The 13,709-nt window shown below is 38.7% G+C and overlaps 1 protein-coding gene across 1 annotated transcript in view; it reads right to left on the reverse strand.

Moving 5' to 3' along the window:
- The window catches only part of STK3 (serine/threonine kinase 3), an 803,389-nt gene that overhangs the window by 275,443 nt on the left and 514,237 nt on the right, over nucleotides 1–13,709 (reverse strand). The window contains exon 9 of the mRNA XM_053715241.1: nucleotides 48–249. Within this exon, the coding sequence (XP_053571216.1) occupies nucleotides 48–249 (202 nt within the window). The remainder of the gene's footprint in view (nucleotides 1–47; nucleotides 250–13,709) is intronic.

The following is a 13,709-nucleotide window of genomic DNA, read 5'->3' on the forward strand; positions in this document are numbered from 1 at the left end:
TTATATTCCCTTTAAATGGATCATACAGGTTGTATATTCCAACCTACTTTTCATGGTTCCATCTTCTTCCTCCTCATCTTCTTCCTCATCACTGTTAATTACCATTGTCCCCAAATCTGACTCCAGCATGGTGCTATTATGTTCAATCATAGTCTGAGCACCTTCACTCATTGTGCTGGCTGCTCTCATGGTTCCCACACTCTCAGAGCTGGTCTTGACCATTGTGTGGGAGTCAAGTTCATCCTCTTCCTAAACAAAAAGAAAAGAAAAAAGGTTTAGTGCAAAGAAAGAGTTACTAAAATTAGAACAACCTCAAGATTAGTCTTTATGGAAACACTTTGAAATTCATCCCCCGGGAACGCAAATCAGTTTACATAAAAGATTTGCAGGAACCACATCACAAAGCCCTCAAACCATCATATAAACACAGAAGTCCCGTGCTGGAAAACAATGGACTTTGACCACATTTTTATTAGTTTAACTAGTTTCCAAGGTCATAATTTAGAATTAAAGTGAAAATATTGCAGTATGACTGGAAGGAACAATATGAGACACTTTTATTCTGAAATCTTAAGTGTGATGTCAATCTATGGATGGTGCTGTGTTTTACTACTCCTTTCCAAGAGGAAAAAACAAAGGGAAGAACAAAATATGGGTAAGCCATTTTTAGTAACAAAAGATCTGCACAGCAGATGCTTTAGAATTGTTGAAAAGAACAGATTCCAACATTGGATACAACAGCATTTCCAATCAGTGGCAGTAATGTTCCTGGAATGCAAAACCGAACTGATGATAATCCAGTGTATGATTCATAAACCCCATATGGAGTATAAATATTTGAAAACAAAAGAAATCATTGCCTTTTCTACACTGTTTTGCTTTAATAAGGCAAGTAACACAATTAACCAGTAATCAAAAATGAAGAACATGACTTCATTGGTGGAAAACATTAAAAGAGAACACCATGAACTTAACAAAAACAAATGTTTAAGTTATTAAAGATGCTGATACAATTTTAATTTATTGGGACACATTTCTTTCACCTTCTGTAAACACATTGTTTTGTTGTTTAGAAGAAAAAAATGTTTATCCAAGCATGAAAATATCATTATCATGATGAAAAATTAGATACGTTTGACATTTCTATTTATATTATATAAAAAGGACTATTATTATTATTATTATTATATATTTAATATTAAAAATAGAAAACAAAAATCATTTCTTGATCTTCGAGGGTAGCAAACAACTAAATTTAAAAGAAAGAAAAAATAACCAAGCAAAACACTATTTTTATGAAAATGTGTAGTTTTATGAATGTCAGAATAAGCAAAAATGTGATCCCAAAAAATGACAGCGCACTAAGAGACATACTGCAAAATATTTCATACATAACAGGTTTCTTAAGTGTTAATAGTGACATTAAAGCCATACAATAGTGATCATTTTATTGAAGAGAATATTACATAGCTTTTTACCAGTTCTCTCTCACACATCTGGCTGTTACATTTACATTACAAGAAGATTTCTGTTAAATAGCGAGTGCTATGAGTTAAAGGGAGAGCAAAGTCAAAATGAAATACTTTCATGATTCAGATTCTAATTGTATACAACTTTCCAATTTACTTCTGTTTTCAAATTTGCTTTGTTCTCTTGGTATCTTTTATTGAAGAGTAAAACTAGGTAGGCTCATAAGAGCTCAGGAGTGTGCACGTGTCTTTAGTACTCTATAGCAGCAGTGTTTTGCAACATTATTTGTAGCTTTGTTATACTATGTTGCAAAATACTGCTACCACAGACTACTAAAGACACATGCACACTCCTGGGATTTTATGAGCCAACCTAATTTTACTCTTCAATTAAAGATGCCAAGAGAACAAAGCAAATTTGATAAAAGTAAATTGGAAAGATGTTTAAAAGTTCACTTATTCCACATTTGTATTTGATTCCACCTCAACATTAAAGGGCCATGATACCCATATTTTTTCTTTCATGATTTAGAAAGAGAATGCATTTTTAAACATCTTTCTAATTTACTTCTATTATTTAATTTGTTCTATTCTCTTGATATTCTTTGCTGAAAAGCATATCTAGATATGCTCAGTAGCTGCGGATTGGTTGCTGCACATAGAAGTCTCATGTGATTGGCTCACCCATGTGCATTGCTTTTTCTTCAAATAAGGATATCTCAAAAATGAAGCAAAATAAATAATAGAAGTAAATTGTAATGTTGTTTAAATTTGTATGTTCTATCTGAATCATGAAAGAAAGATTTTGGGTTTAGTGGCCCTTTAAATGCACCAATTCATTACAACAGACAATTAAATAAATCACATAGCTAAAGTCAACACATTGCAGCTCCTGAGCAGAACGCAGCCGGTGATTGTCTCCTACATATGAATGTTGCTCCAAATTAGTTCACCGGTCATGTCCTGCTAAGGAGATGCAATGTATAGCTGCTGCCTGTTTGTGAGGGTTAAACACATAGGTACCTATGGGACACTGGTGTAAAAATGATGTGTTGTAACAAATTAGAGCATTTTACTTTTGTATGAGAATGTCCTTTTCTAAAGCAATTTCCCCTAAAAATGGTAACATGATAGAATGTGATTAGATGTAGCTGAAAGTCAATGGGAAATGATTCTGAATCACATGTATACATCTTAATACAACAAACAGTATCCCTTAAATTGACATCAACAGGACGATATTTAATCATGTTGGCAAAAAAGTAACAATGTTGAAAATGAAGTGCACATATAAAACACTATAACATCCGGCTTTTCATTATTGCCTGCATCTAACTATGGGCCCGATGACAACTCGCATGGTGACAATTCACGCAAAAGCTTTGGCTTCTTTTGGACCTTATATGGTAATGTTGAAGTCTACGTCACATTTAGAACCCTGTATAGTGAGAGAAGTAGCTCTCAAACCAAAATGTGTCTTGGATGACGTCCCTTAAAGGAGCCTTCATTCGTCGGTAGTCCGTCGGTAAAGAAGGATGTTCCGCGTCGGCGGGATGAAGATTGAAGACCCGGCTTGGAAGATGACATCGCCCGGATAGAAGACTTCTTCAGCGCCTCTTGGAAGATGACATCGCCCGGATGGAAGACTTCTTCAGCGCCGACTGGAGGATCACTTCATTGGATGGAAGATTTCTTCAGCGCCCCTTGGAGGATAACTTCTGCCGCTCCGGGTCTCCTCTTCGGTTCCATCACTGCTCGGCTGAGTGAAGACGACTAAAGGTAGGATGATCTTCAGGGGATTAGTGTTAGGTTATTTTAAGGGGGGTTTGGGTTAGATTAGGGGTATGTGGGTGGTGGGTTTTAATGTTGGGGGGATTGTATTTTTCTTTTACAGGCAAAAGAGCTGAATTCTTTGGGGCATGCCCCCACAAAAGGCCCTTTTAAGGGCTGGTAAGGTAAAAGAGCTTTGAACTTTTTTAATGTAGAATAGGGTAGGGCATTTTTTTATTTTGGGGGGCTTTGTTATTTTATTAGGGGCTTAGATTAGGTGTAAGTAACTTAAAATTGTTGTAATATTTTTAAAATGTTTGTAACTTATTTTTTTTATCTTAGGTTTTTTTTTTTGTACTTTAGTTAGTTTATGTAATTGTATTTAATTGTAGTTATTTGTAGTTAATTTATTTAATTCATTTAAAGATAGTGTAGTGTTAGGTTTAATTGTAACTTAGGTTGGGATTTATTTTACAGGTAATTTTGTATTTCTTTTAGCTAGGTAGTTATTAAATAGTTAATAACTATTTAATAACTATTCTAACTAGCTAAAATAAATACAAAGTTACCTGTAAAATAAATATAAATCCTAAGATAGCTACAATGTAATTATTAATTACATTGTAGCTATCTTAGGGTTTATTTTACAGGTAAGTATTTAGTTTTAAATAGGAATAATTTATTTAAGTATAGTGTAGTGTTAGGTGTAATTGTAACTTAGGTTAGTTTTTATTTTACAGGTAAATTTCTCTTTATTTTAGCTAGGTAAGCTATTAAATAGTTAATAACTATTGTACCTAGTTAAAATAAATTGAAAGTTACCTGTAAAATAAAAATAAATCCTAAGATAGCTACAATATAATTATTATTTATATTGTAGCTATATTAGGGTTTATTTTAAAAGGTAAGTATTTAGTTTTAAATAGGATTAATTTAGTTCATAATAGAAATATTATTTAGATTTATTTAATTAATATTTAAGTTAGGGGGGGTGTTAGGGTTAGTGTTAGACTTAGGTAAGCTGTGAAAAAGCCGAAGAGCAGCGAGATCGGATGAGTGATAACTCTCACAGTCCGCTGCTCATCGCCCCGTACTTGGTGCACGGCTTTTTGACAGCTTTTTTGATAACTTAGGCGAATTTTTGCAGGTCCGCGGCAGCGATGTGAGGCGAGCTTAGGCGGGCGTATTGGGCCGGCGAAGGCAGGAAAAGTAGACACGTTGATAACTAGGCCCCATAGTCTGAGCTCTTGCACATGCTCAGTAGGAGCTGGTGACTCAAAAAAGTGTTAATATAAAAGACTGTGCACATTTTTTTTAATGGAAGTAAATTGGAAAGTTGTTTAAAATTACATGCTCTATCTGAATCATGAAAATTTAATAAAACCTGAGTGTCCCTTTAAGGGATCTTACAGTACTGACCAGGAAGCTTAGATAATCTCACCAGACCAAAAAGCCTTAGATCATCAGGTCTCATATGTTTAGCTCCTGCAAATGGGTTAAATACATAGATAAAGTCAGCTCATAAGTAACAATGCACTTTTAGGAGCCAACTGAACACAGTTGATGAGCCAACGACAAGAGGCATAGCTGTGTAGATACCAAACACCAGCTAGGTCCCAGTAGCTCACTGGTGCGCCTGAGCATACCGAAGTATGGTTGTGAAACAAAGGATACCAAGAGACCAAAGTAAATTTGATAACAAGTAAATTGAAAAGTGTCTGAAAACTGCATGCTCTGTCTGAACCATAAAAATGTAAAAGTTGCATTTTTTTTGTAACACGGATGTTATAATATTGAAAAAGGAAAAAAACGTGTATGATTGTGAGGCATGTCACTGCTTATCAATCAGTGAGCAATCAGTCCTGTTGTACAGACATGCACTTCCTGTTAGCTTTAACATAAGATGTTCTCATACAATTTCTTTAGCATGTTTAGTGCTCTTTCATCTGCATGACAGAAATTTAAAGCTTAATGTACCTATAATTTGTGAAAATGACAAATATATGTAGTAACAAGATGGTACACTAGAGGGTGACAGAGGCCACACAATCTTTTATATCTATTTCTTAAAATGAATTTAGACAACACTGTGCAACTAATAAATAGAAAATACACCCGAAACCAGTTTTTTTCTCTTGATATAAAATTACTTGTCAGGAGACCAACATCAAAAAATAAGGATAATGATTAATTTTCTAAACTGCCTTTATTTTTGCCCAAACAAAATTCAATTACCATTTTTCTGCATTTCAACACCTGACGTCCATTGCTATATTTTCCATTTACTTTTATAAGTTTACAAATAAGTTTTTTGTTGTTGTTTTTTTAGTTAAACAGCTGTGTGTTTTAAAGGGAAAGGTTTAATATTACATTTAATATTTGCTCTTTAATTGCTCTTTATTAGGATGATGTAGTTTATTTGTATTTGACTACCAAAAACTTCTTAAGTTATATTTTCATATTTTAATGCAATGCAATAGTTTATCATAGTTTAGCTGGAAGGGTTTAAATAGTTTCATGACATCTTTAAATATTTCCACTTAGTGTAATATTATAATTACTAGTAACACAAAATGGCTTCAGTTACATGTATAACAAATTGTAATTCATTTTAGATCTCATGCTCAGGATTTAGCAGCAATAACAAATACAAAAAGAAAAGCTCATTTTATTTAGTATAATTAAAGCAAATTACTGAATATTAAACTTACAATTTCCTATAACTAATCTTTCATTAATTGTAATTTAATGTGCAGCTTAAAGGGCCACTGTAAGTAAATATGTTCTATGCCTGTTACTAACTAACTACCCCAAATACGTTTTTATCAATAGCATTTCATTAACATATCTCTACCGTATATCAGAAATCTTATCTGCAAATTTAATTGTTTTCCAAACCCACTCCGTGGGTATCCTTTGCTCTGTACCAATCCTAGGTTTCAAAATGGCGCTTTAAACACAAAGTTATTGGTTTAAGTATTTTGAACATGCAGTGCTGAAAATAGTGGGCAGGATAACGTGACATCATCGGCGAATAAAAGATATAACTTTTAGAACGTTATGAAACTTTGTTTTGGAGAAAATATAGGTCAGTAGGTTTTAATTAATGTTTATTAACTTTAATATGTTAGTTGTTTAGCTTAAAAATTATAACAGAAAGTAATCCTTTAAGTATAGTACAGCTTAAATATATTAGTTCTATTAATTCTCTGTATACTGGTATTTAAGAGCTAATTCTTATGACTGATTTAATCATTATCACTAACAATTTGCCCAAATGTAATAAGTGTCAGTGAAATAGTTAAAGAAGTTGTTGTTTATTCTAAAAGAAGCCTTTTAAAAAACACTGATATATATATATATATATATATTTTTAAATGGCCATTTCTATCCTAAAAGCAACCAATGTTTTTTGTGTAGTTGGCAGGGACATGTCCTTAACTAGCATCAAAGCTATTGTAGTTGCCCTTACCAGCCAATAAGCAATTTGTCAAACGTTAACTACAGATCCTGCTGTGTTAGTCTCAACTGTAACTGCTTTTACCCACATTAGTTGGAGCCACAAATATTTTCTATATGTTTAAATACTGCTCTTTCATTTGTATTTTTTATTTGTATGACACATGCTTACTGCTGCCATATGGCTATCGTGGCTATTGGCTAAGAGGTAGAAACGTCACCTCATTGAAAAAAAATTGAGCTGTGCTGATGGCTCTTAGGTTAACAGTGAAGCCACAGCAAAATAAAGGTGACTTTAACCCAGTTTTTATTGTTTTATAACCCCCTTTATTTTTAGTGCTGGTAAATCCTAGCGTTTTTGAAATGCTAGGCTTTACATTACTTTAAAGTAAGCTCCCAAGCAGCAATGAATTACTGGGAGCTAGCTGAAGACACGTGTGAGCTAGTAACAAATACCATATGTGAGTAGTCACCAATCACTAGCTGGCCCCCAGTAGTGCATTGCTGCTCTGAGCATACCTAGGTATGCCTTTTTTTTAGCAAAGGATACCAAGAAAACAAAGTACAATTTAAAATCGAATTTTTTTTGAAAAGTCAATTAAAATGGCCTGCTCTATCTAAATTATCAAAGTCTAATTCTGACTTTCATGTCCCTTTAATAAATCTGCCATTGCTTGGACGTTGTTATAATCAAACCCAACACTTTTTTTTTTTATTTAAAGAAAGCAGGATATCTTCAAAAACAGAGTATTTGCTCTAGACGGATTTAAAACATTATTGGTTTGTGTTGCATGATGGAAACTTTTTTTGACAGGCTGACATGTTTTGATAGGTGCTGAGGTAAGTAAACAGATTTTTTTAATTAGCTGAAAACGGCAAGCTGAGTATTCTACAGGGGGGTAATCCCGATCTGAAAGTTTAAATGTTAGTTTAAGCACACTAAGTACGACCAGCCTCTTCTGGAGAATTTTAATTTTTTGGATACGATTTTGATTCAGGGGGTCAAGCAGCTGTGCAGTGGAATGTATCACAATCAAAACGCAGTTCATGACAGCTTGTAGGGAACTTGTCCAAATATTTATTACCTTAAAGAACAGGGTCATTCTGTTTTGTGCTTTAAATTAAGTTTAAGCTACAAAAGTAACAGAAGTACTTGTTTTGGATTTATAGGATTATATTCTAAAGACAAGCATCCATTAGCCATGGTTACTTCCTCAGGTCAAGGTGCAGTGATCTGTAAAGTCATCGGTCAGTTAGCGTAACTCAGGTGTTTATTACTGTGCCATGAAACCCTCAGATGCACTACTGAACTTTAATACAATTAAAGAGATACTAAACCCAAATTATTTATTTCATGATTCAGATAGAGCAGGCAATATTAAGTATCTTTCTAATTTACTCCTATTATCAATTTTTCTTTGTTCTCTTGCTATCGTTATTTTAAAAGCAGGAATTTAAGCTTAGGAGCAGGCCCATTTTAGGTTCAGCACTTGCTTATTGGTGACTACATTCAGCCAACCAATAAGCAAGTGCTACCCAAGTTCTGAACCAAAAAATGGGCCGGCTCCTAAGCTTTACATTCCTGCTTTTCAAATAAAGATAGCAAGAGAACAAATAATCAAAAGATACAAGGCGTAAATTAGAAAGTTACTTTAAGTAAAATTGCATGCTCTATCTGAATTATTAAAGAAAAAATTTGGGTTTAGTATCCCTTTAAAGGGACACTCAATCAAAATTAAACTTTCATTATTGAGATAGGGCATGCCATTTTAAACAACTTTCCAATTTACTTCCATTAGCTAAATGTGCACAGTCTTTTTATATTTAAACTTTTTGAGTCACCAGTTCCTACTGAGCATGTGCAAGAATAAGTGTGTATGCATTTGTGAATGGCTGATGGCTGTCACATGGTACGTGTATGCATTTTTGATTGGCTGATGGCTGTCACATGGTACAGGGGAAGTGGAAAAAGACAACTTTTAAAATCTTCAGAAAAAAAATCTACTACTCATTTGAAGTTCAGACTAAGTGCTATTGCATTGTCTTGTTATCTTGCATTTGTTGATTATGTAAATCTACTGTGTTGACTGTTCCTTTAAGCATCTTACTGGCACAGAAGCCAAGGCTCACCACAGATAGGTTGGCAGAAGGAAGATAAACTGCTACAAATAAAATATGTTTTAGGTTAATGAGAAAACACAACAAAAACAGGTTTCTAATTGTTTTCATCACTACAAGGAGCCTGGTATATGTATAATTATTGCTATGAAATTTTGGTTTGGAAGTTGCCACCATGAGATCCACTGAGTCTTCAATATCCATTGAGGGACTCAATAAAAGAGAAATATTCCACTGGCAGGAGAAAACATTACAACTGCAGTACAACAAAGCATGAAATACAACGTAAGCTTGAAAGGAACTGAATTTAAAACACACATTGGTGCCTTTAAAAGTCTACTAGAAGGTGTCACTGCATAAGGGATAACGTTTTTCATGTACACAAGGTGATGCCGATATCGAAGTAGACTGTAGGCACTTACATTCTCTAAGCACACACAAGAACACATATGACAAACTACAACCTGCATGAGCAGAAGGTGCAAAAGACTCAGATACATTTAAAGGGATAGCCTAGTCAAAATTAAACTTTAATAATTCCGACAGAGCATGCAATTTTAAGCAACTTTCTCATTAATTCCTATTATCAATTTTTCTTTGTTCTCTTGCTATCTTTATTTGAAAAAGGTTAGGAGCCCCCATAATTTTGGTTCAGCACCTGGGTAGCGCTTGCTGATTGGTGTCTAAATGTAGCCACCGTTCAGCAAGCGCTACCCTTAGCTAGAGATATACCACTACACCTCTAGATTTAGATATAGAAACAAATAAGAGTGTGCTTAGAAACGTCAGCTATACATTTAAGAAAAACCCCTCTTAAAAGATGTTTGATGATATTAGGTTAGTGGTATGTTTTCTTTTAGAAGAGTTGTTTTTATTTTATATATATGTATGTCTTTTTATACAATATCTAAGAATTAAAATTCTAACCACTGTAATATATAAAACTTGTTTTTTGTAATAATGTATTAGTATTGGACATTGAAGTTGTATATACCTCTTTTAAGAGGTGTTTTTCTTAACGGTTTTCTAAGTGCACTAATTGTACCTTGTAAAGTGTAGAAAAAAAAGCAGGGGAGGAAGGAAAGAGGAAGGGGGATTCTACCTTTCCCATTTAAAACATTTTGCTTTTGTATAAAACTGTGCTTGTCCCATGCGCCTTATAGAGGACAAAAAAGCAAATTACGCAATCTGAAAATGCTGAAAATCTTATAGCTGGTTTAAGTAATCTGTAGCATTGGTCCCTTTAATTTATTATTTATCATTCTTTCTACTAAAAGATTTTGCGTTTATTCAATCATGAAATAACATGCTTTCTCCTTTAATACAAATTATCATACCACAGCACAAGGTGGCATTTACTTAGATAGTATTGCAGCAGGAGGTTACATGTAAAGGGCATTTCCGCAGCAGGTGGTGGCCTTACACGTAGAGGGTATTGCAGCAGCAGGCGGCGATGTTAAACGTAGAGGGTATTGCAGCAGCAGGTGGCAATGTTACACGTAGAGTGTACTGCAGCAGCAGGTGGCGATGTAACACATAGAGGGTATTGCAGCAGCAGGTGGCGATGTTACACATAGAGGGTATTGCAGCAGCAGGTGGCGATGTTACACGTAGAGGGTATTGAAGCAGCAGGTGGCAGCTTTACACGTAGAGGGTACTGCAGCAGCAGGTGGTGATGTTACATGTAAAGGGTATTGTCGCAGGAGTTGGCAACGTTACATGTAAAGGGCATTTCCGCAGCAGGTGGTGGCTTTACACTTAGAGGATATTGAAGCAGCAGCAGGTGGTGATGTTACACGTCGAGGGTACTGCAGCAGCAGGTGGTGATGTTACACATAGAGGGTACTGCAGCGGCAGGTGGTGATGTTACACGTCGAGGGTATTGCAGCAGCAAGTGGTGGTGTTACACATAGAGGGTACTGCAGCAGCAGGTGGCGGTGTTACACATAGAGGGTACTGCAGCAACAGGTGGTAATGTTACACGTAGAGGGTATTGCAGCAGCAGGTGGTGGTGTTACTAGTAGAGGGTACTGCAGCAGCAGGTGGAGATGTTACACGTAGAGGGTACTGCAGCAGCAGGTGGCGATGTTACATGTAGAGGGTACTGCAGCAGCAGCAGGTGGCGATGTTACACGTAGAGGGTACTGCAGCAGCAGGTGGCGATGTTACACGTAGAGGGTATTGCAGCAGCAGGTGGCGATGTTACATGTAAAGGGTATTGTCGCAGGAGTTGGCAACGTTACATGTAAAGGGCATTTCCGAATCAGGTGGTGGCTTTACACTTAGAGGATATTGAAGCAGCAGCAGGTGGCGGTGTTACACGTAGAGGGTACTGCAGCAGCAGGTGGCAGTGTTACACGTAGAGGGTACTGCAGCAGCAGGTGGCAGTGTTACACGTAGAGGGTACTGCAGCAGCAGGTGGCGATGTTACACGTAGAGGGAATTGCTGCAGCAGGTGGTGATGTTACACGTAGAGGGAATTGCAGCAGCAGGTGGTGATGTTACACGTAGAGGGAATTGCAGCAGCAGGTGGTGATGTTACACATAGAGGGTACTGCAGCAGCAGGTGGCAATGTTACACATAGAGGGTACTGCAGCAGCAAGTGGTGATGTTACATGTAGAGGGTACTGCAGCAGCAGGTGGCGATGTTACACATAGAGGGTACTGCAGCAGCAATTGGTGATGTTACATGTAGAGGGTATTGCAGCAGCAGGTGGTGTTACTAGTAGAGGGTACTGCAGCAGCAGGTGGTGATGTTACACGTAGAGGGTATTGCAGCAGCAGGTGGTGTTACTAGTAGAGGGTACTGCAGCAGGTGGTGTTATTAGAAGAGGGTACTGCAGCAGCAGGTGGTGTTACATGTAGAGGGTACTGCAGCAGCAGGTGGTGATGTTACATGTAGAGGGTACTGCAGCAGCAGGTGGTGATGTTACACGTAGAGGGTATTGCAGCAGCAGGTGGTGTTACTTTCAAGGTCAGCCCGGCAGCTCTGAGGCGGTCTAGAACTACGCCTAAGTGGACCAAATGGTCCTCCCAAGTGTCGCTATAGATGGCGATTTTGTCCAAGTATGCGCAGGCATAGTCCTGGAGGCCAACTGTAAACCCCTGTAGTTTAGAAATAGTCCTGGAGGCCATCCAGAAGGTGATCCACCATCTTTTGGAAGGTGACTGGAGTGTTCTTCATCCCAAATGGCATGACCTAGAACTGGTAGAGGCCGAAGGGGGTGATGGAGGACTTGGGGACTGACTCAGGGTCTAAGGGGATCTACCAGTATCCATTGCAGAGGTCGAGGGTGGTCAGGAAGTGGCCGCGGTCATTGAACTTACGGTAGTCGATACAGAACCGGAAGTCCCGTCTTTCTTGGGTACTGGTACCAGCACCACCGGGGAGGCCCAGGGACTGTTGGACGGTTCAACAAAATCTAGGTCTAACATTCCCCTGAGCTAGCGGTGCATACTGTCTCCGACTGCCTCTGGAATTCTGTAGGCTGCCTGTCGTAGGGGGGCCTGTCGTAGGGGGCCCAACCCGGTGTATGGCTGCTGTGGTTTACCCAGGGACAGTAGAGAACATATCTTCAAGAAGTCGCCAGACTTGCTCTCTCTGTCCAGTCCCTAACCTCTCGTCTAGGGGTATGTCGGCTACTCCTTCGGGGGGGAACACATTTTGCTGGGGGAGCTCAGGCATGGGAAGATTCTCAGAGTCCTCCACAGCCAGAGCACAGATAGCTGCTACATCCTTGGTCCTTTCTAGGTATGCCTTTAACATGTTCACATGAAAGGTCCGGCGGACTCGGTCATCTGAAAATCTGGCTACCAGGTAGGTGGTGTCATTAAGCTGTTCCACCACCTGGAAGAGTCCCTGCCAGGAGGCCTGTAGCTTGTCTGTTTTGCAAGGGCTTCAGAGCTAGGACCTTCTGCCCTACTGTCAAGGTCCGAGTACGAGCATTTTGGTCGTACCATCGTTTGTTTTCTTTGAGCAACCTGAAGGTTCTCTTGCACCCTGTCGGCGAGGTCCTTTAGTCGGTCCCTGAGTTGGAGGACGTACTCCACAACGGATGGCCCTTCCTCTTCCGTGGCCCCCTCCCAATGGGCTCTCACTAAGTGTAGGGGTCCCCGTATCTTCTGGCCATACACTAATTAGAATGGGGAGAAACCGGAGGATTCCTGGGGCACCTCTCTGTATGCAAAGAGGAGGTGCGGCAGGAACCTCTTTGTGAGTGGATGAGAACGTCCTAGGCAACTGCTTTAAGGTCCTGTTAAACAGCTCACATAGCCCGTTAGTCTGGGGGTGATATAGAGTACTGTGCAAGGGTTTGATCCCGCATAGGCTCCACAACTGCGGGGTGATCTCCGCAGTGAACTGGGTTCCCTGGTCTGAGATCACTTCACAGGGGAAGTCTACCCTGGTGAATATCCGGAGCATTGCATCTGCCACTATCTCCACTTGGATATTGGCCAGGTGAATTGCCTCCGGGTATTGGGTGGCATAGTCATCCACTGTAAGTATATACTTCTTCCCAGTGGGGCTAGGTCGGGCCAAAGGTCCAATTATATCTACTGCCACTCTACTGAAGGGCTTGTCAATAATGGGAAGGGGATGCAGGGGAGCTTTAGTGTGATCTCCGTCTTCCCTACCTTCTGACATACTGGGCAAGTTTCACAGACAAGGGTCGTCCCTGTTCGGCCGGAGGTGGTGGCCAGGTGTGGTTGGATCAGGGAGACTGTGGCCCCAGTGTCCCTTAATCCCTGGGCCGCCTGACCATTGACCCAGATGTCCTGGCAATGGTGCTGGCGGTTAACTTGGGTCACAAGGCTGACCTTATGTAGGACGCCAACTTCTTTATCTGCCCAGTCGGCATAGTTGGCAGGACCCGCTGCATACAGGCAGTGGG

This window comes from Bombina bombina, chromosome 5 (assembly GCF_027579735.1).
Source record: "Bombina bombina isolate aBomBom1 chromosome 5, aBomBom1.pri, whole genome shotgun sequence".
Taxonomy (NCBI): Eukaryota; Metazoa; Chordata; class Amphibia; order Anura; family Bombinatoridae; genus Bombina; species Bombina bombina.